This window comes from Pogona vitticeps, chromosome 7 (genome assembly GCF_051106095.1).
Source record: "Pogona vitticeps strain Pit_001003342236 chromosome 7, PviZW2.1, whole genome shotgun sequence".
In the NCBI taxonomy this organism is placed as follows: Eukaryota; Metazoa; Chordata; class Lepidosauria; order Squamata; family Agamidae; genus Pogona; species Pogona vitticeps.
In genome coordinates this window covers 32,118,976-32,131,251 of record NC_135789.1, presented here as the reverse complement: position 1 = coordinate 32,131,251, position 12,276 = coordinate 32,118,976, and the positions used below count along the sequence as shown (strand labels likewise).

At 55.7% G+C, this 12,276-nt stretch overlaps 1 protein-coding gene across 6 annotated transcripts in view; it reads right to left on the bottom strand.

The window, feature by feature from the left end:
- Positions 1-12,276, bottom strand: part of NCOR1 (nuclear receptor corepressor 1) — a 64,210-nt gene that overhangs the window by 17,202 nt on the left and 34,732 nt on the right. For 5 of the 6 annotated variants that reach the window (XM_078379160.1, XM_072978633.2, XM_078379161.1 and 2 more), the window contains exons 18-28: positions 10,905-11,044; positions 9,892-10,018; positions 8,261-8,846; positions 5,892-6,021; positions 4,817-5,021; positions 4,516-4,689; positions 3,202-3,362; positions 2,228-2,348; positions 1,482-1,583; positions 947-1,047; positions 105-276 (exon numbers count right to left, since the gene is read on the bottom strand). In XM_078379160.1, coding sequence (XP_078235286.1) covers positions 105-276; positions 947-1,047; positions 1,482-1,583; positions 2,228-2,348; positions 3,202-3,362; positions 4,516-4,689; positions 4,817-5,021; positions 5,892-6,021; positions 8,261-8,846; positions 9,892-10,018; positions 10,905-11,044 — 2,019 coding nt within the window. Of the gene's footprint in view, positions 1-104; positions 277-946; positions 1,048-1,481; positions 1,584-2,227; positions 2,349-3,201; positions 3,363-4,515; positions 4,690-4,816; positions 5,022-5,889; positions 6,022-8,260; positions 8,847-9,891; positions 10,019-10,904; positions 11,045-12,276 lie in introns of all 6 variants that reach the window. The other variant, XM_078379162.1, reaches the window with a different exon arrangement.

The following is a 12,276-nucleotide window of genomic DNA, read 5'->3' as shown; positions in this document are numbered from 1 at the left end:
GTGCAAATAAAAGATTCCCAGCCAGGTTCGGCACAAGAGACCCTCGGGAAAAGGAATACGGCCTTTGAACCTGGCCACGGCAATCCGCCGTGAGCTGGACTCACTGTCGTAGGTGATGATGTGTCCGCTCTTGCCCTCGTAGATGACGTGGCCCTTGGACGCCCCGGCCTCCTCCCGGCATCTCTCTGGGCTGCTTTCCTCCGTGGCCAGCCGGGTGATGGTCCCCTTCAGCAACACATCCGCCGCGATTCCGGACTGAGACAGAGCCGGCGTTCCCTGCAAGGAGAGCGGAAGGATCAGGAATCCGCCCATTATTGCCCAAGAGTCCCTGACAAGGTGCTGAAGACACACCGGCTCCAGGACGGTTTTGGAAGCGGAGCAGAGAAAGGATCAAGTGGAGAGGGGGGAAAATGCCACAGGCACTGCCTTGCGCTCCCAAGAGAAAAGGCAACGGTACGGATACAGAGACACGGAATAGATAGACATGTTTTCTCAACTGGATCCCTATTGCAGGGGGCTTCCCTTTCAACATGTCTTCTTCCTGGACACAGAAGGAATAGTGTGTAAAAGAAAAGAGGATTCAAGCAGGAAAAAAACATCCGGGTCCAGTGAGAAACCAGGAGATCGCTATTGGGCTGAGCGTGTGGGCTCAGCTGCAAGAAGCCGCGTGGGGCCGGGTCAGAGATGGGGAACGTGATCCAGGCGCCCCTGGACTATAAGTCCCATCAGCCCTGGCCACGACAGCCAACGGTGGAGAATGATAGGAAAGGCAGTCCAACTGGGCCTTAAGACGGTTTTGCAAGGATCAAACGGGGAAGGAGCTCAAAAAGGGAGGCTGGGTGCAGCCAGAGAAGGGGCCCTCGCCCCCCCCCCCGAGTTGGAGAAATCACTTTCCAGGCGGAAAAGAGCCAAAGGAGACTGCTACGGGACTTCAGCGCTGACGTACCTGGGTGATGGAACCACGGAGCGAGGGCATCGTTTCCACGGAAACCTTGCTGGTGGGGGTCCCCCGGGTGATGCTCCCTTCCTGGATGGTGGCCGTCGTTCCTGGCGGAAGGCACAGCCCCGGTTATTGGAATCCAACGCGCCCGATGGGCCCGTCCTCGTCGCCCCGCCCCCCCCGACTCTCAAACCAGGAAGCCCTCTGGTCTCCTCTGGGTATTTTGGACTCAGTGTCCCATAATCCTTGTCCCAACGGCAGAGGTTTCTTGGGAGCTGACGTTCAAAACACCTGACAGGCAAAAGGCGGGCCTTGATTATCAAGAGAACCAGGCCCAAATCCATCATCCTACAACGGACGGATGAAACTTCATGGCCTTTTCCCGTGCCCAAGTTCACGGGCTCCCCCATCCCTGGGGGTTTCTTAAAGCGTGACGGTGATGCCAGAGCATTTCCATGCACACACGATCCAGAAGAGGAGGTCCAGGGGAAACGGAGGCTTGAGAGTAAAGGGCCGGGAAGAATCCGGGTGTGGGGCTCACCTCGCACCACTCCTTCATGCTGGGCCCGGACTAACAGGCCTTCGGGCTGGGAATTCTGGCTTCTGGGAGAGAATTCCTCCTGTTTGATGTAAGGCATGGAAGCTGGAGAGAAAGAAGGAAATACCAACGTGGGGTTCCAGTGAGTCGTCGGCAGAGACCCTATTTGGCAGGGACCCTTACAGAGGTCGTCGGCTGCCATCCCCGGGACGTCCGGCCCTGTCCGAAGCCAGCGATGGCTGGCGGGCCAGGGCTTCTGCTCGGTGGATTGGTTTTGTACAATGGAGGAGGAGAAAAATAACATCTTTATTGCGGGACAAGGAGAAGGAGATGGCAGGAAAGAAACAGGAGGAGTAAAATTCAGAGGAGGAGGCAAGGGAAGGAAAAGGCGTAGGAGGAGGAGGAGAAGACAAAAGAAACAGAAGAGAAAAAAGAGGATCAAAAAGAGGAGGAGGAGGAGGAGGAGGAGAAAAGGGGAAGCAGAGGGTTTGGAAAAAGGACGAAGACAAGGAGGGTCATGATGGCCATCGCAACCGTGAGAGAAGGCAGAGTGGCTGGCTGCTTCTTTTACAGCTCCTTCTTTATTTCTAGAAGTGGGCCTTGTTCCGGCTCCGGGGGTTTGCAAACCTTTTGGAGCCACGCACACCCACCTCTGGCCTAAGCTCCCCCAGCCACCCGGAGTCAGGAACCGTCCAGGGGGGAAGAAAGGTCCAGAACGAGGAAGCCGGGCAGGTTTTCGGCGTCCTTACCTGATTTGTTTGCCTCCTGCTGCCTCGGCAGTCCGAGAGAGATAGAGCCAACAGAAGGCTTGGCCGGCTCTTGGCCGTACAAGGCTTGGCCGTGGGACGTGAGATAGGTGCCCGGCGTTCCCTAAAAGTGGAGGGTGGATAAAGAGAGAGCAGCCGTGTTGGCAGGAGGATCAGGCACGAACGGAGCCTGACGTCGAGAGAAACCGGGCTGGGGCCCTTGGGGGGTGCTGGATCGGGCGATCCTCTCGCCGGCGGGGCTGAAGGGGGTCTCTCTGCAGGGGAAGCACCAGGCTTCTGCAAGCAACCTGCCCTTCAGAAATGCTTGTCTCAGGAAGGGGAAGAAACCACGCTCAGCATCTCACACACACCCCCCATCAAGGCATCTATCTGTTCTATTCATCGTGAGATATGTACCAAATGATTAATATAGGAATAGTTCTACTCACACTGCATTAGGATGAGCTACACCTGCATAACTGGATAACCAACCAAAGCTGGAAAACTACAAGTGACTAGAAATGCAGCATCCGTGGGGGGGGGGGGGGGAAACTGGGTCCAACCACCCCCCCCCGGATACCGAAAAGCGCGGAAGGATCAAATATGATGAATGGCATGGTCTCTGGCTCTCTCTAGTGGCCAGTTCTGGTATGTACACCCTGGAAATGCATAGAAAAAGGTATTTCTGGGGTGTTTTATTTAGTATTTTCAGTCAGCGGGTACTGATCCCGCGGATAGAGGGGGTCCCACTGCATCTCACCGTTCTTAAATACCTCCTCTAGCCTGTGTATGAAAATGGGGGGAAAGCACATTGTTTAGACTGCAGTTCGACAATTTTCCAGCTAGCACAGCCAGTAGAACTGGGGCCGTTCTGGGCCAAGAGAGTAGATTTCCCTGCCTCTGTCCTGCAGCAGGCGTTCGCCTAAGGCGAGCCAGGGGCGAGCCACTACTCAAAGACATGCACCCTGCCTCCTTACTTGGGAGATGGATCCCCCCATGATGAAGGATGGCTTCTCCGAGGGCACCACCGTTTTGGAGGATGGGATCAGCGGAGGCGGGGGTCTGGTCGGCCGTGTAGTCGGGGGGCGGACCCCCTCGGGGAGATTGGTGATCACCTGGTGAGGAGCGGGTTGGAGAACTTGTGGGAAAAGAGGAGAGGAGGAAAAGAAGACAGTTTTGTAGACGTAGCAAATAAGTCAGCGCAACATATTTCAGAAAACGTCTGTATTCACCCGTAAGCAGGGCTTTGAAAAATTCTTTCAACTTCCTAGTCCTTATGGGGGAAAAAAGTTTCTTTTTGATTTCTGGTATGTGTCTGAAGCTTTTAAGTTCACCACAGTCAATTTTTGGAAGAACATCCTTTAACAAACTAGCGTCGCGGGAAGAGGACACTTACATAAGCAGAATGTAAGCAGAATATGTCGAAACCAGGGGGAGGGAAAGAGGAGGGCCTAACATGAGATGGTTTGGCGCCATAAAGGAAGCACAGCTTTCTGCCTGCACGAGCTGAGCATATTCTGAAGATCATTTTCATTTGTCCGGCTGCCAGACAACACCTAACAACTACGCGTAAATCTAGTTCGATCTGAGACTAGACATGAAATAAAAATCGCCCTGGACTGGAAGAGTGTCCTCTCAAGAAAATGTAAGGTTACGGCCACTTCAGTTTAACAGATTATTTCTTATTTATGGATACTGACTCTCCTCTTCAACGAGCTTAAGGTAGCCCATGTGGCTTGTTCGCCTCTAACTTTTACCCCCGTTAACAACCTTGCGAGGTAGGAGAGGCTAAGACACTAACCAATGATCACCCAGTGAGTTTTCATGGTTTAGTGAGGATTCGAATACAGAACACTCAAGTCCTAATGTAACATTCTTAAGTGCTAAACCCTCTTTGTTTTCTATTTTAGAGGGATATCCTACAAGTCTGAGCTTCAACCTCTGCCATTCAACATTTATTTTTTATTCTTTATTTGTCCAGTTACATTTTTACCATCCCGCCGGTTCCTTTAATTAGCCCGAGGTAGCATACGCCTTTTCTCCTTCCTGTTTTTACCCTGCAAGATAGCTCAGGTGGACAGCAGTTCCCTGGCCCAAGGTCAAGGAGTCCCATGGCCGAGGGAGGATCTGAACCCAGGTCTTCCTGAGCCCTCGGCCAACGCGCTAAACTCCTACACCTCACTTTTGCTTATGGCGACTCGAGGTCCGAAGAAGGATGTGCGTTTCCTGAAATCGGCCCCTAATATGTTTAAGTTGAGAAGAAAGCCGGCAAACTGGAATGAATTACCTACCGGGTGGGACGCTGTAGCGGGCGGCGTTGACGTCCGGCTGGGGGGAAGCTTTGCTGACCTCCCTCGGGGACAGGCGGTACGGCGATGATGACCTGGCCACCGCGTTCTGCATCTGGGCCTCCTGCTCCATGGCGCGCTTCACTTCGGCGTAAGGCATGTAGGCAACTGGCTTCCCTACGAGAAAGGAGGTTTCGGAAGTTAAGCAGCAGCAGTGGGCCCCGTGAAGCTGAAGGTATTTTTCTCAAAATAATAATAATAAAAACTTCGGAGCTTCTCGTAAACTGCAGAAGCGTCCACCTACCGTCCCACTCGACGCTCGGGCTCTTGGAGGGGGCACAGGGGCTGGCCGAGGGCCGGCCGTCCAGCTCCGCCGGCTCCTGGCGCTGGCCGGGCTCCAGCAGGGCGGACTTGTGCATGGCCTTGATGTGCTGCTGGAAGAGGGTGTAGCCGCTCATGGCGATCCCCGGGGGCAGGCCTTGCGGGGAGGAGGAGGAGGAGGAGGAGACCTGCGGGAGGAAGAGGGAGAGGAGCCCGAGGAAAAATCCGGCCCCTGGCACCTCGGTTGCCCGGTCGAAACGCTCCTCCTGAACCCTAACCCTGAAGGGGTTCCGGGGGGGGGGAGAGAGCTCGGCTCCCTGCCCCTGGAAAACACCTCCTCCCAGCGAAGAGGAGGGGACCTGCTGGGCGAGGGAGGGCAGAGGGCAGAGAAGAGCTAGAACTCTTCCTAGTTCACATGCCAGCTGGGGGGACCCTGCAGTGGTCATCTTAAAAATGAATTAAAATATTTTTAAAAACAGGATTTTTTGCCACAATCCAGAGCGATTGAGGCCTCTGAGGCTGCTGGCGACAGGACCTGCACCCTCTGATGCACCAAAGCTGGCTGCTTTCTCTTTCCGCCCATCTCGCCCTACCTCGCAAGGGGGTTGTGAGGCGAGGCGAGAGGATCAAGAGGAAGCGAGACTTGGCCAAAGCTTGGGTGAAGGGCAGGCCCTTGTCTCAGTTCCACCACCCCTGGAGGCACGTGGTGTGCAGACAGGAGAAAGGGTCTTTCTCGAGGGCGGTGGAACTCCCCGCCACAAAATACTCTCTGGGGCCCTTGCTTGGTTGCTTTTCCCAAGCCCTTCGCGGGAGCGGCCACCTCCGCTCTCCAGACGTCCCACCGAGACAATCTCCAAATTTAGCCCCACAGAACCTTGATGTCTTCAGATTCCTTGGACTACAACTCCCATGAGGCCTCCTCCTCAGCCAGGCCAGCTGCAGCTTCTGGAAAACCAGGCCCGGCACATCTGTCTGGCCCGGTTTTCTTTGCGCTTTAGGCTGAGCCCGTGAGCTCCCTTTCCAAAGGCGGGGGGGGGGAGAGGTTGCCCATAACCTACCATGGGGGGAATGACCGCCGCCCGGTGCTGGAGCTGCTGCAGGTCCATCAGCCCTTGCTTGGTGGCGGACGACACCATCAACGGCCCCGTTGGGTTCAAGAGGGAAGGCTTGGAGTCCATCGTGAACATCCTGGAAGGAAAACACATTTTAGGAACTGAAAAGGCGGGGGGGGGGAGAGAGAGAAAGGTGACATAAACACATCTATCTATCTATCTATCTATCTATCTATCTATCTATCTATCTATCTATCTATCTATCTATCTATCTATCTATCTATCTAATTTCATTTCATTAATAGCCAAATGATCTGTTCTGCAACGCAGGGAGAGATTTCCTCCGTGGCAGGCGTGTGGCGAGGTGGACAGGATTTGCCAAGGCAAGAGAGTAGACGATGCCGATTTTTAAAAGGGGAAGGGAAACGAAATTGTGTTTAGCCCAAGCCCCTTTGGAGGCAAAATTGGCCAAGAAAGAGGCAACGGGGAGGAAGGGACTCTCCACGCCGGGGGGGGGGGGACCCAATCCATCCTGGTATGGGGTTGCCATCCAGCCCATGGCAAACCCCCTTCCGATGGGGCTCCCCAAAGCCCTGCCCCAAAGGGGCTTTGTCCCGTCAGAACCCGCATCCCTCTTCATTTGACTGCAGGGCCGTAGGACGGAGGAAGTCGAAACCAGGGAGCGCCGCCTCGAAGGGCTGTTGTGAGGAAGCGGCGGCTGCCGCAGACAGCATGAGAAACAGCCCCTTGGCAAGTAACGCAGCATATTGGGGGAGGGTTTAGCTATGGAATCGTAGTGACCTCTCACAGCGCTATGGAAAGCCCGCTGGCAGGCAAACTGCTCCTATACATTTACGATTCTCAACGTCGCTCCGAAGGAAGAGCTTTGACTCGGGAGGAGAAGGAAGAGTGTTTTGTGCGGAAACTGGAGGGGGAGCAGTCAAAGGTGCCGGGTGGGGGCTCCAGAGGGCCAGGTTCAAATCTGGGCCTCGAAGCTCCCTGCGGTGGCCTTGAGCCGCCCAGCCCAGCCTCGCAGGGCTGTTGTGGAGAGAAGGCAGGGAAGAGATTTTCCTCTCCGGGGAGCCTGACTCGGCCGGCTGGAGGGGAAAGGTGCGACCGAAACGATTGTGGCCAGGCCCGCTCTCGTCCGCCGAGTGCGAGGAGGGAGTTCTCTGGAAGACCCCCTCTTTTAAAAAATTAAAAATAAAGGAGCCCAGGAACCCGATCGCTCTGACATTTAACACCCGCTCCAGGGCAAGCGCGATTCAAAGGCGGCTGGCTGCCTGGAGGGCTTCCAAGCTGGCACAGGAAATTTTCCATCGCACGGGGGAGTCCGGAGGGTCACAAAGCCATCATCCAAAAAACAAAAACAAAAAAGTCACACCCGCGGCAGATGGCATTCAGCAGCGCCCGTTTCTTGGGCTACACAAGACGGCTGCCCACAAGCGTGCATTGAACCTACACGGAGGTAGGGGGCTGGGAGAGGGAGGAGCGTGACGAAATCCTTCCCCCAGAACGGTTGTGAAAAATGGGCCCTTTCGTTCCCTGGGGAAACGCAAGATGACCAAACTGTTTTGTAACTCCAGCGGGGGAATCTCGCCTGTCATCAAAGCCTCCCCACACCCCAAAAATTTGAGAGCTCTCTAGGTGGGTCACCTGGAAGGACCCATTTTTTGGATTTGGGCACTGTCTAGGAGCCGTGTGGAGTGCTGGAAGTGTCAAAAAAAATGGGGGGAAAAAGGAAACCCTAAATCTGTAAATAGCCATAATCCTACTCCCAATTTTGTGGGGGGAAATGGTATTTTTGAAGTTACACAGTCCAGGAAAGAGCTCAGTGGTCCCTCCCAGGCTGTGGAACTCCCTGCCACAAGAGGCTGGGCTGGCCCTATCCTGCTGAGCTTTTGCCTGGGGGCAAAAATCTTTCTTCTCCTAAGGAGGCCTCTGGCAAACGACGACTGCCTTGGCGAGGCAGCGAGGTTGAGTGAACCGGAACCTGAACGAACACTGCACTTTTTGATTGCAACCATTTTCCCCATCGTTTTTACGATGATTCTATGTTTAATGTAGCGTTAACATCAAAACCCTGCATTTTTAGCTTCCACTTGGGTTTGTTTGTTTTTTTAACCACCATGGCCTGAATGCGATCAGCAGTCCCTCAAGAGTAGACCCACTGAATCCCCAGAGTGACAACCGGAGGGGGGGGGGGGTGTTCGTCAGCCTGCTCTTTTACGGCGTCTGCTCTCTTGGAGCGACCCACGGGAGGCATTTCTTCGTCCTCCGCCTCGGGCTCCTGCAACCGCTGGAAAAGGCCGACGACGGGCGCAACCGAGACGCAACCGGCGAGGCAATCCTTGCGCGGACCAACAAGGCCTCACCTTTGCCTTTCCGGCTCCCCCTCCACATCCTCGTCGGCACTACAGGTAGCGCTGGAATCGTTATCCGAGTTGGGGTCCGACCTCTCCGTGGCGGCTGCTGACTGAGACAGGCTGAAGTCCATCCGCTCGGGCGCCGGCTTCTCCTCAGGCATCTCCTCTTCCGGCTCTTTGGCGTCCTTTTCCGTCTTCACTTGGACCTCTTCGGGAAGCGGGGGCTCCGGCTCGGCGGGCTCCGTTTTGGTGTGCGCGGCAAGGTCCGGCTCGGGCTTGGCGTCGGACGGCGAGGCCCCGCTCTCCACCTCCATCGGTTCCTCCGCCTCGGTGGCCGCCTCCTCCTTCACCTCCAAGTGGGGTCCCTCTTTTTTGTCCGGCTTTCCGTCCTGAGCGCCCGCGGCGGTGGCAGAAGGAGATGCCCCCGGGCCGGGTTTCATGCCAGATCCTTCCGCCTCCTCCTCCTCCTCCTCCGCCACGGCCTCGCCAGTTACCCGGGCCACGCCGTCGGCAGGAGGGCCATCTTCCGGGGCCTTGGCAGCCTCCGCTGAGGACGGAGAGGGGGCACTCTCGGTATCCGAGCTATTTTCGACACCTGGAAAGACATTAAGCCCTGCGTATTAAGCGCCCGAAAGGTAATTAAAGGGCATTAACTGGATGCCGGGCAATTACCACTGCAGGCCACATGACACACAGAAAGAAAGAGAGAGAGAGAGAGAGAGAGAGAGAGAGAGAGAGACCTGCTGCCTCACAGACCTTTTGACTCTTCACGGATGCTTAAACTGGAAACCAAGCTTAGAAACGGCTTCCTCTTGTAGAAGAAAATCCCAACAGAGCTCATGGCTGCACAAAACTCTCAAGACGCCATCAACACACCCCCTTTGGTTTCGCTCTGTTCTGCTTCGTAAGCTTCTCCTTGCAACGGGGACAGAGGGAGACCCTTTTCCTTCGAGGGGCATGATTCTCTCTCCTTGGTCTTCATCCCGCAGGCCCCAAAAGAATCCTGCAAGGGCCTCATCCAACCCCTCTGCGCCATCGTCCCTTCAACTCTCTCTGCTCACTGGCCCTTTCTCCGAAGTAAAGCCCGACCAAACCTCATTTGCCTTTCTGGATTTCCCTCCCGCTACCCTGACCTCCTGCGTTGGTTTTCTATGCCCTGTCAAAATTCAGACGGCCGGCTTCCCGAGAAAGAGGCCGTTGTTTCTGCCTGCACATCACGGCAGCAGCTTGGCAAGTCACGAACCAGAGAGGCATGGAATTTGATACAGGACGCAGAATCCTACATCCAATCCCGTCTCTGGGTCCCCCCTCAGGTGAAACTCGTGTGTGTGTGTGTGTGTGTGTGTGTGTGTGTGTGTGTGCGCGCATGCGTGCGTGCGTGTGTAAAGGAGGTGTGACTCAAGCCAACTCAGCCCCCTCAGCTGGCCTTCAAAGATAAGAAAACCACAAACCGGATTTCCAAAGATGATCAGAGAAAAACGGCCTCTGATCTGCCTGCCTCCCAACCAAGCCTTCGGTCAGTTGAACTACATCTCCCATTTTTTCTTTCCCCCCCCTCTCCCATGGGAGCTGGAGTCCAACCCCTTCTGGAGGAGAGAGCAGGTCCGGAGAGGGGAAACGCCGGCCACTTCTCGAGTCACCTTCGCTGTCTTCCGGGTTCTCCTCCTCGTTGGACGCCTCGATGTCCTCATCTTCCTGCGCAGAGACCGTGGAAGCCACGCTTTCGGATTGGGACACTTCACGCTCCTCCCGGGGTTTTCGAGAAGACTGGGAGGGAAAAAAGAGACAGTTGGTGGCACAGATGGAATATGACTTTCCCAGCAGCCACGGGCTGTTTACAAACTCTGGTGAAGCAAAATATTTGGGGGGGGGTTGATCATGGATGGGGCATCAAGAGCCATTAGCTTTACAAAAGACCTGCTCCTCGACCGGAGGGACACGAGGACCCCTCGAACAGGCTTGGCTGGTCTGCATCTAGCCAGCCCCTTGCATGCCTGGTGCAGTTGCGGGTCCTGCTGGCGCCAGGATTATCCCCCGGGCTGGTGCGGACTGGGTGTCATCCCTATGCCTGCGCTACGTCGCTAGGCCACTGCGTTGCCACCACAGCTCCGTCCCGGGGAAATCGTGGGGCTCGTCGTTCGGAGAAGCGTGCAAGAGCAATCTGGAAAAGGATGCAAACCCCCCTCCGCCAAACTACGAAGCCCAGAATCCTTCAGGGTGAGATCATGACGTTTAAACGGGGAAAACCAAAAGGCTGCCCCTGCGTCCTGCGAACATCCTTGTGTGAAGGCACTCCTCGAGCTGGAACGTTTTGAAACGACCGCTCTTGAGAACCACCCAAGGGATTCTGGGCCAGGCGAGCTGGAGCAGGGAGGGAGCCGAGGGGAGTCTTCGGAAAGTCCTCACTTAGCCACACTCCGGACCTGAATGCGGCTTTTGGCCTCTTGCCTGCCGGCACCTCCCTCGACAACAACGGTCCTGGTGGGGCCAAGCCTTCTGGGTGGGTGGGTGGGTGTGTTTCTCTTTACGACCTTGGCCGGTCTCCTGGCCCACGGACTCCCCGTCGCCTCGGCTCACCTCCCTGGTCACAGAAGGGCCTGCCCGTCCTGATGCCCGCTCCCCCCCCCAAGAACCAGGCCGGCCAGAGCCTCACCTTCTGCTTGTACTGCTGGAGGAGGCTGTCCAGGTTGTGCCTCCGCTTGTAGTTGAAGTAGAAGTTCTTACACTGCGCTTCGCTCTTCGTGCCCACCATCTTGGCGATGGCCGCCCAGTTGCGCCCGTGCTCCACCAACCCTGCAGGGAGGGAGGGAGGGGGGCAAGATAGATTTAGAGGTGCTCAGGGAACTCACAAACTCGTAACTTCTTGCTGCCTGCGGTTTCAGAACTGTGGGTGCCTCATGGAAAATCTGGGGGGGGGGATCTGCCCCTTCTGGCTTTCTTGGCCCCTAAGAAGGGGCGGTTTTGGTCACCGTTGCGCCTGCCACGGCCCACGGAAGAGCGAAAACGTGGCTCTCCGCCCCGCCAAAGCCACCCACCCAAGAGAGGTGGGTGTCAGAGCCAGGACCCTGCCTTGAATCACCCCAGGGAACCCCGTTGCATCTTCTTCCCATCAGGCTGGACTACATGTCCCATGATGCAGTGACTCATCCAGCCTCTGCTTTCTCTCTCTCTGTCTTGGGAGGGAGTTTCTGCATCACAGCCGGAAACCTCGAGAGCCAAGAATCTTCCACGATTCCTCTCTTCCCCGCGCCATTCGAAACTCCAAAATACAGATTTTTTTTCCTAAGGGGAAGCCACTTTCTCATCATCTCCGGCTTTGCTCTCTGAATTTCTGGGTCTTTTTGGGGGGAGGGCATCCGGGGGGGAGGGGAGGGGACAGGGCAGGAAACCTGCAGACACCCCACTCCACCCTGAGACCGGCCAAATCTGCTAGCCCTGGGGAAAACCCTCCAGGCCCATCCACTTCCCATCATATCTAGATGCTGGTCAGCGTTGCTGTCTGGCACCAAAGCGAAGCGCTTTTCCGAGGCTGAGGCCAGGGAAGGAAAAAGTGGCTCGGTCCTCCCCGAGGTCACGCCATGTCAGCGCTTAGAATAAAATAAATAATTTTTTTTAAAAAACCACCACTCAGCTCTCCTGACCTCGTAGCGCCAGGAGCTTATCGGCTGGATCATGCTGTCTCCCTGGTTGACATAACCTAATTCTCTCGGGGCCATAAAGCTGCGAGCCCTCCCTACGTGACCCCCCCCTCCTCCCTCCTGACCCGGCAGCCGGCATTAAGCATCCCAGGGGCCAGGCGGGAGGGCAGCGACGCAGAGAAACTCCATTGACTTCTTTCAAAATAGGGAGGAAATAGTGGGGGGGGAAAAACAAGGCCTGAAGATTTTATTTATTATTCTTAGGGCCCAGTCACTTGTTTTTTTTTTTCTGCTGCCAGGTCTCTGTTTTGAGAAGGATGGGATTCAGAGAGGGGTCTCCCGGCAAGCAAGGGGGAAAGGGGGTCCGTGTAGGAATAGAAGTTTATG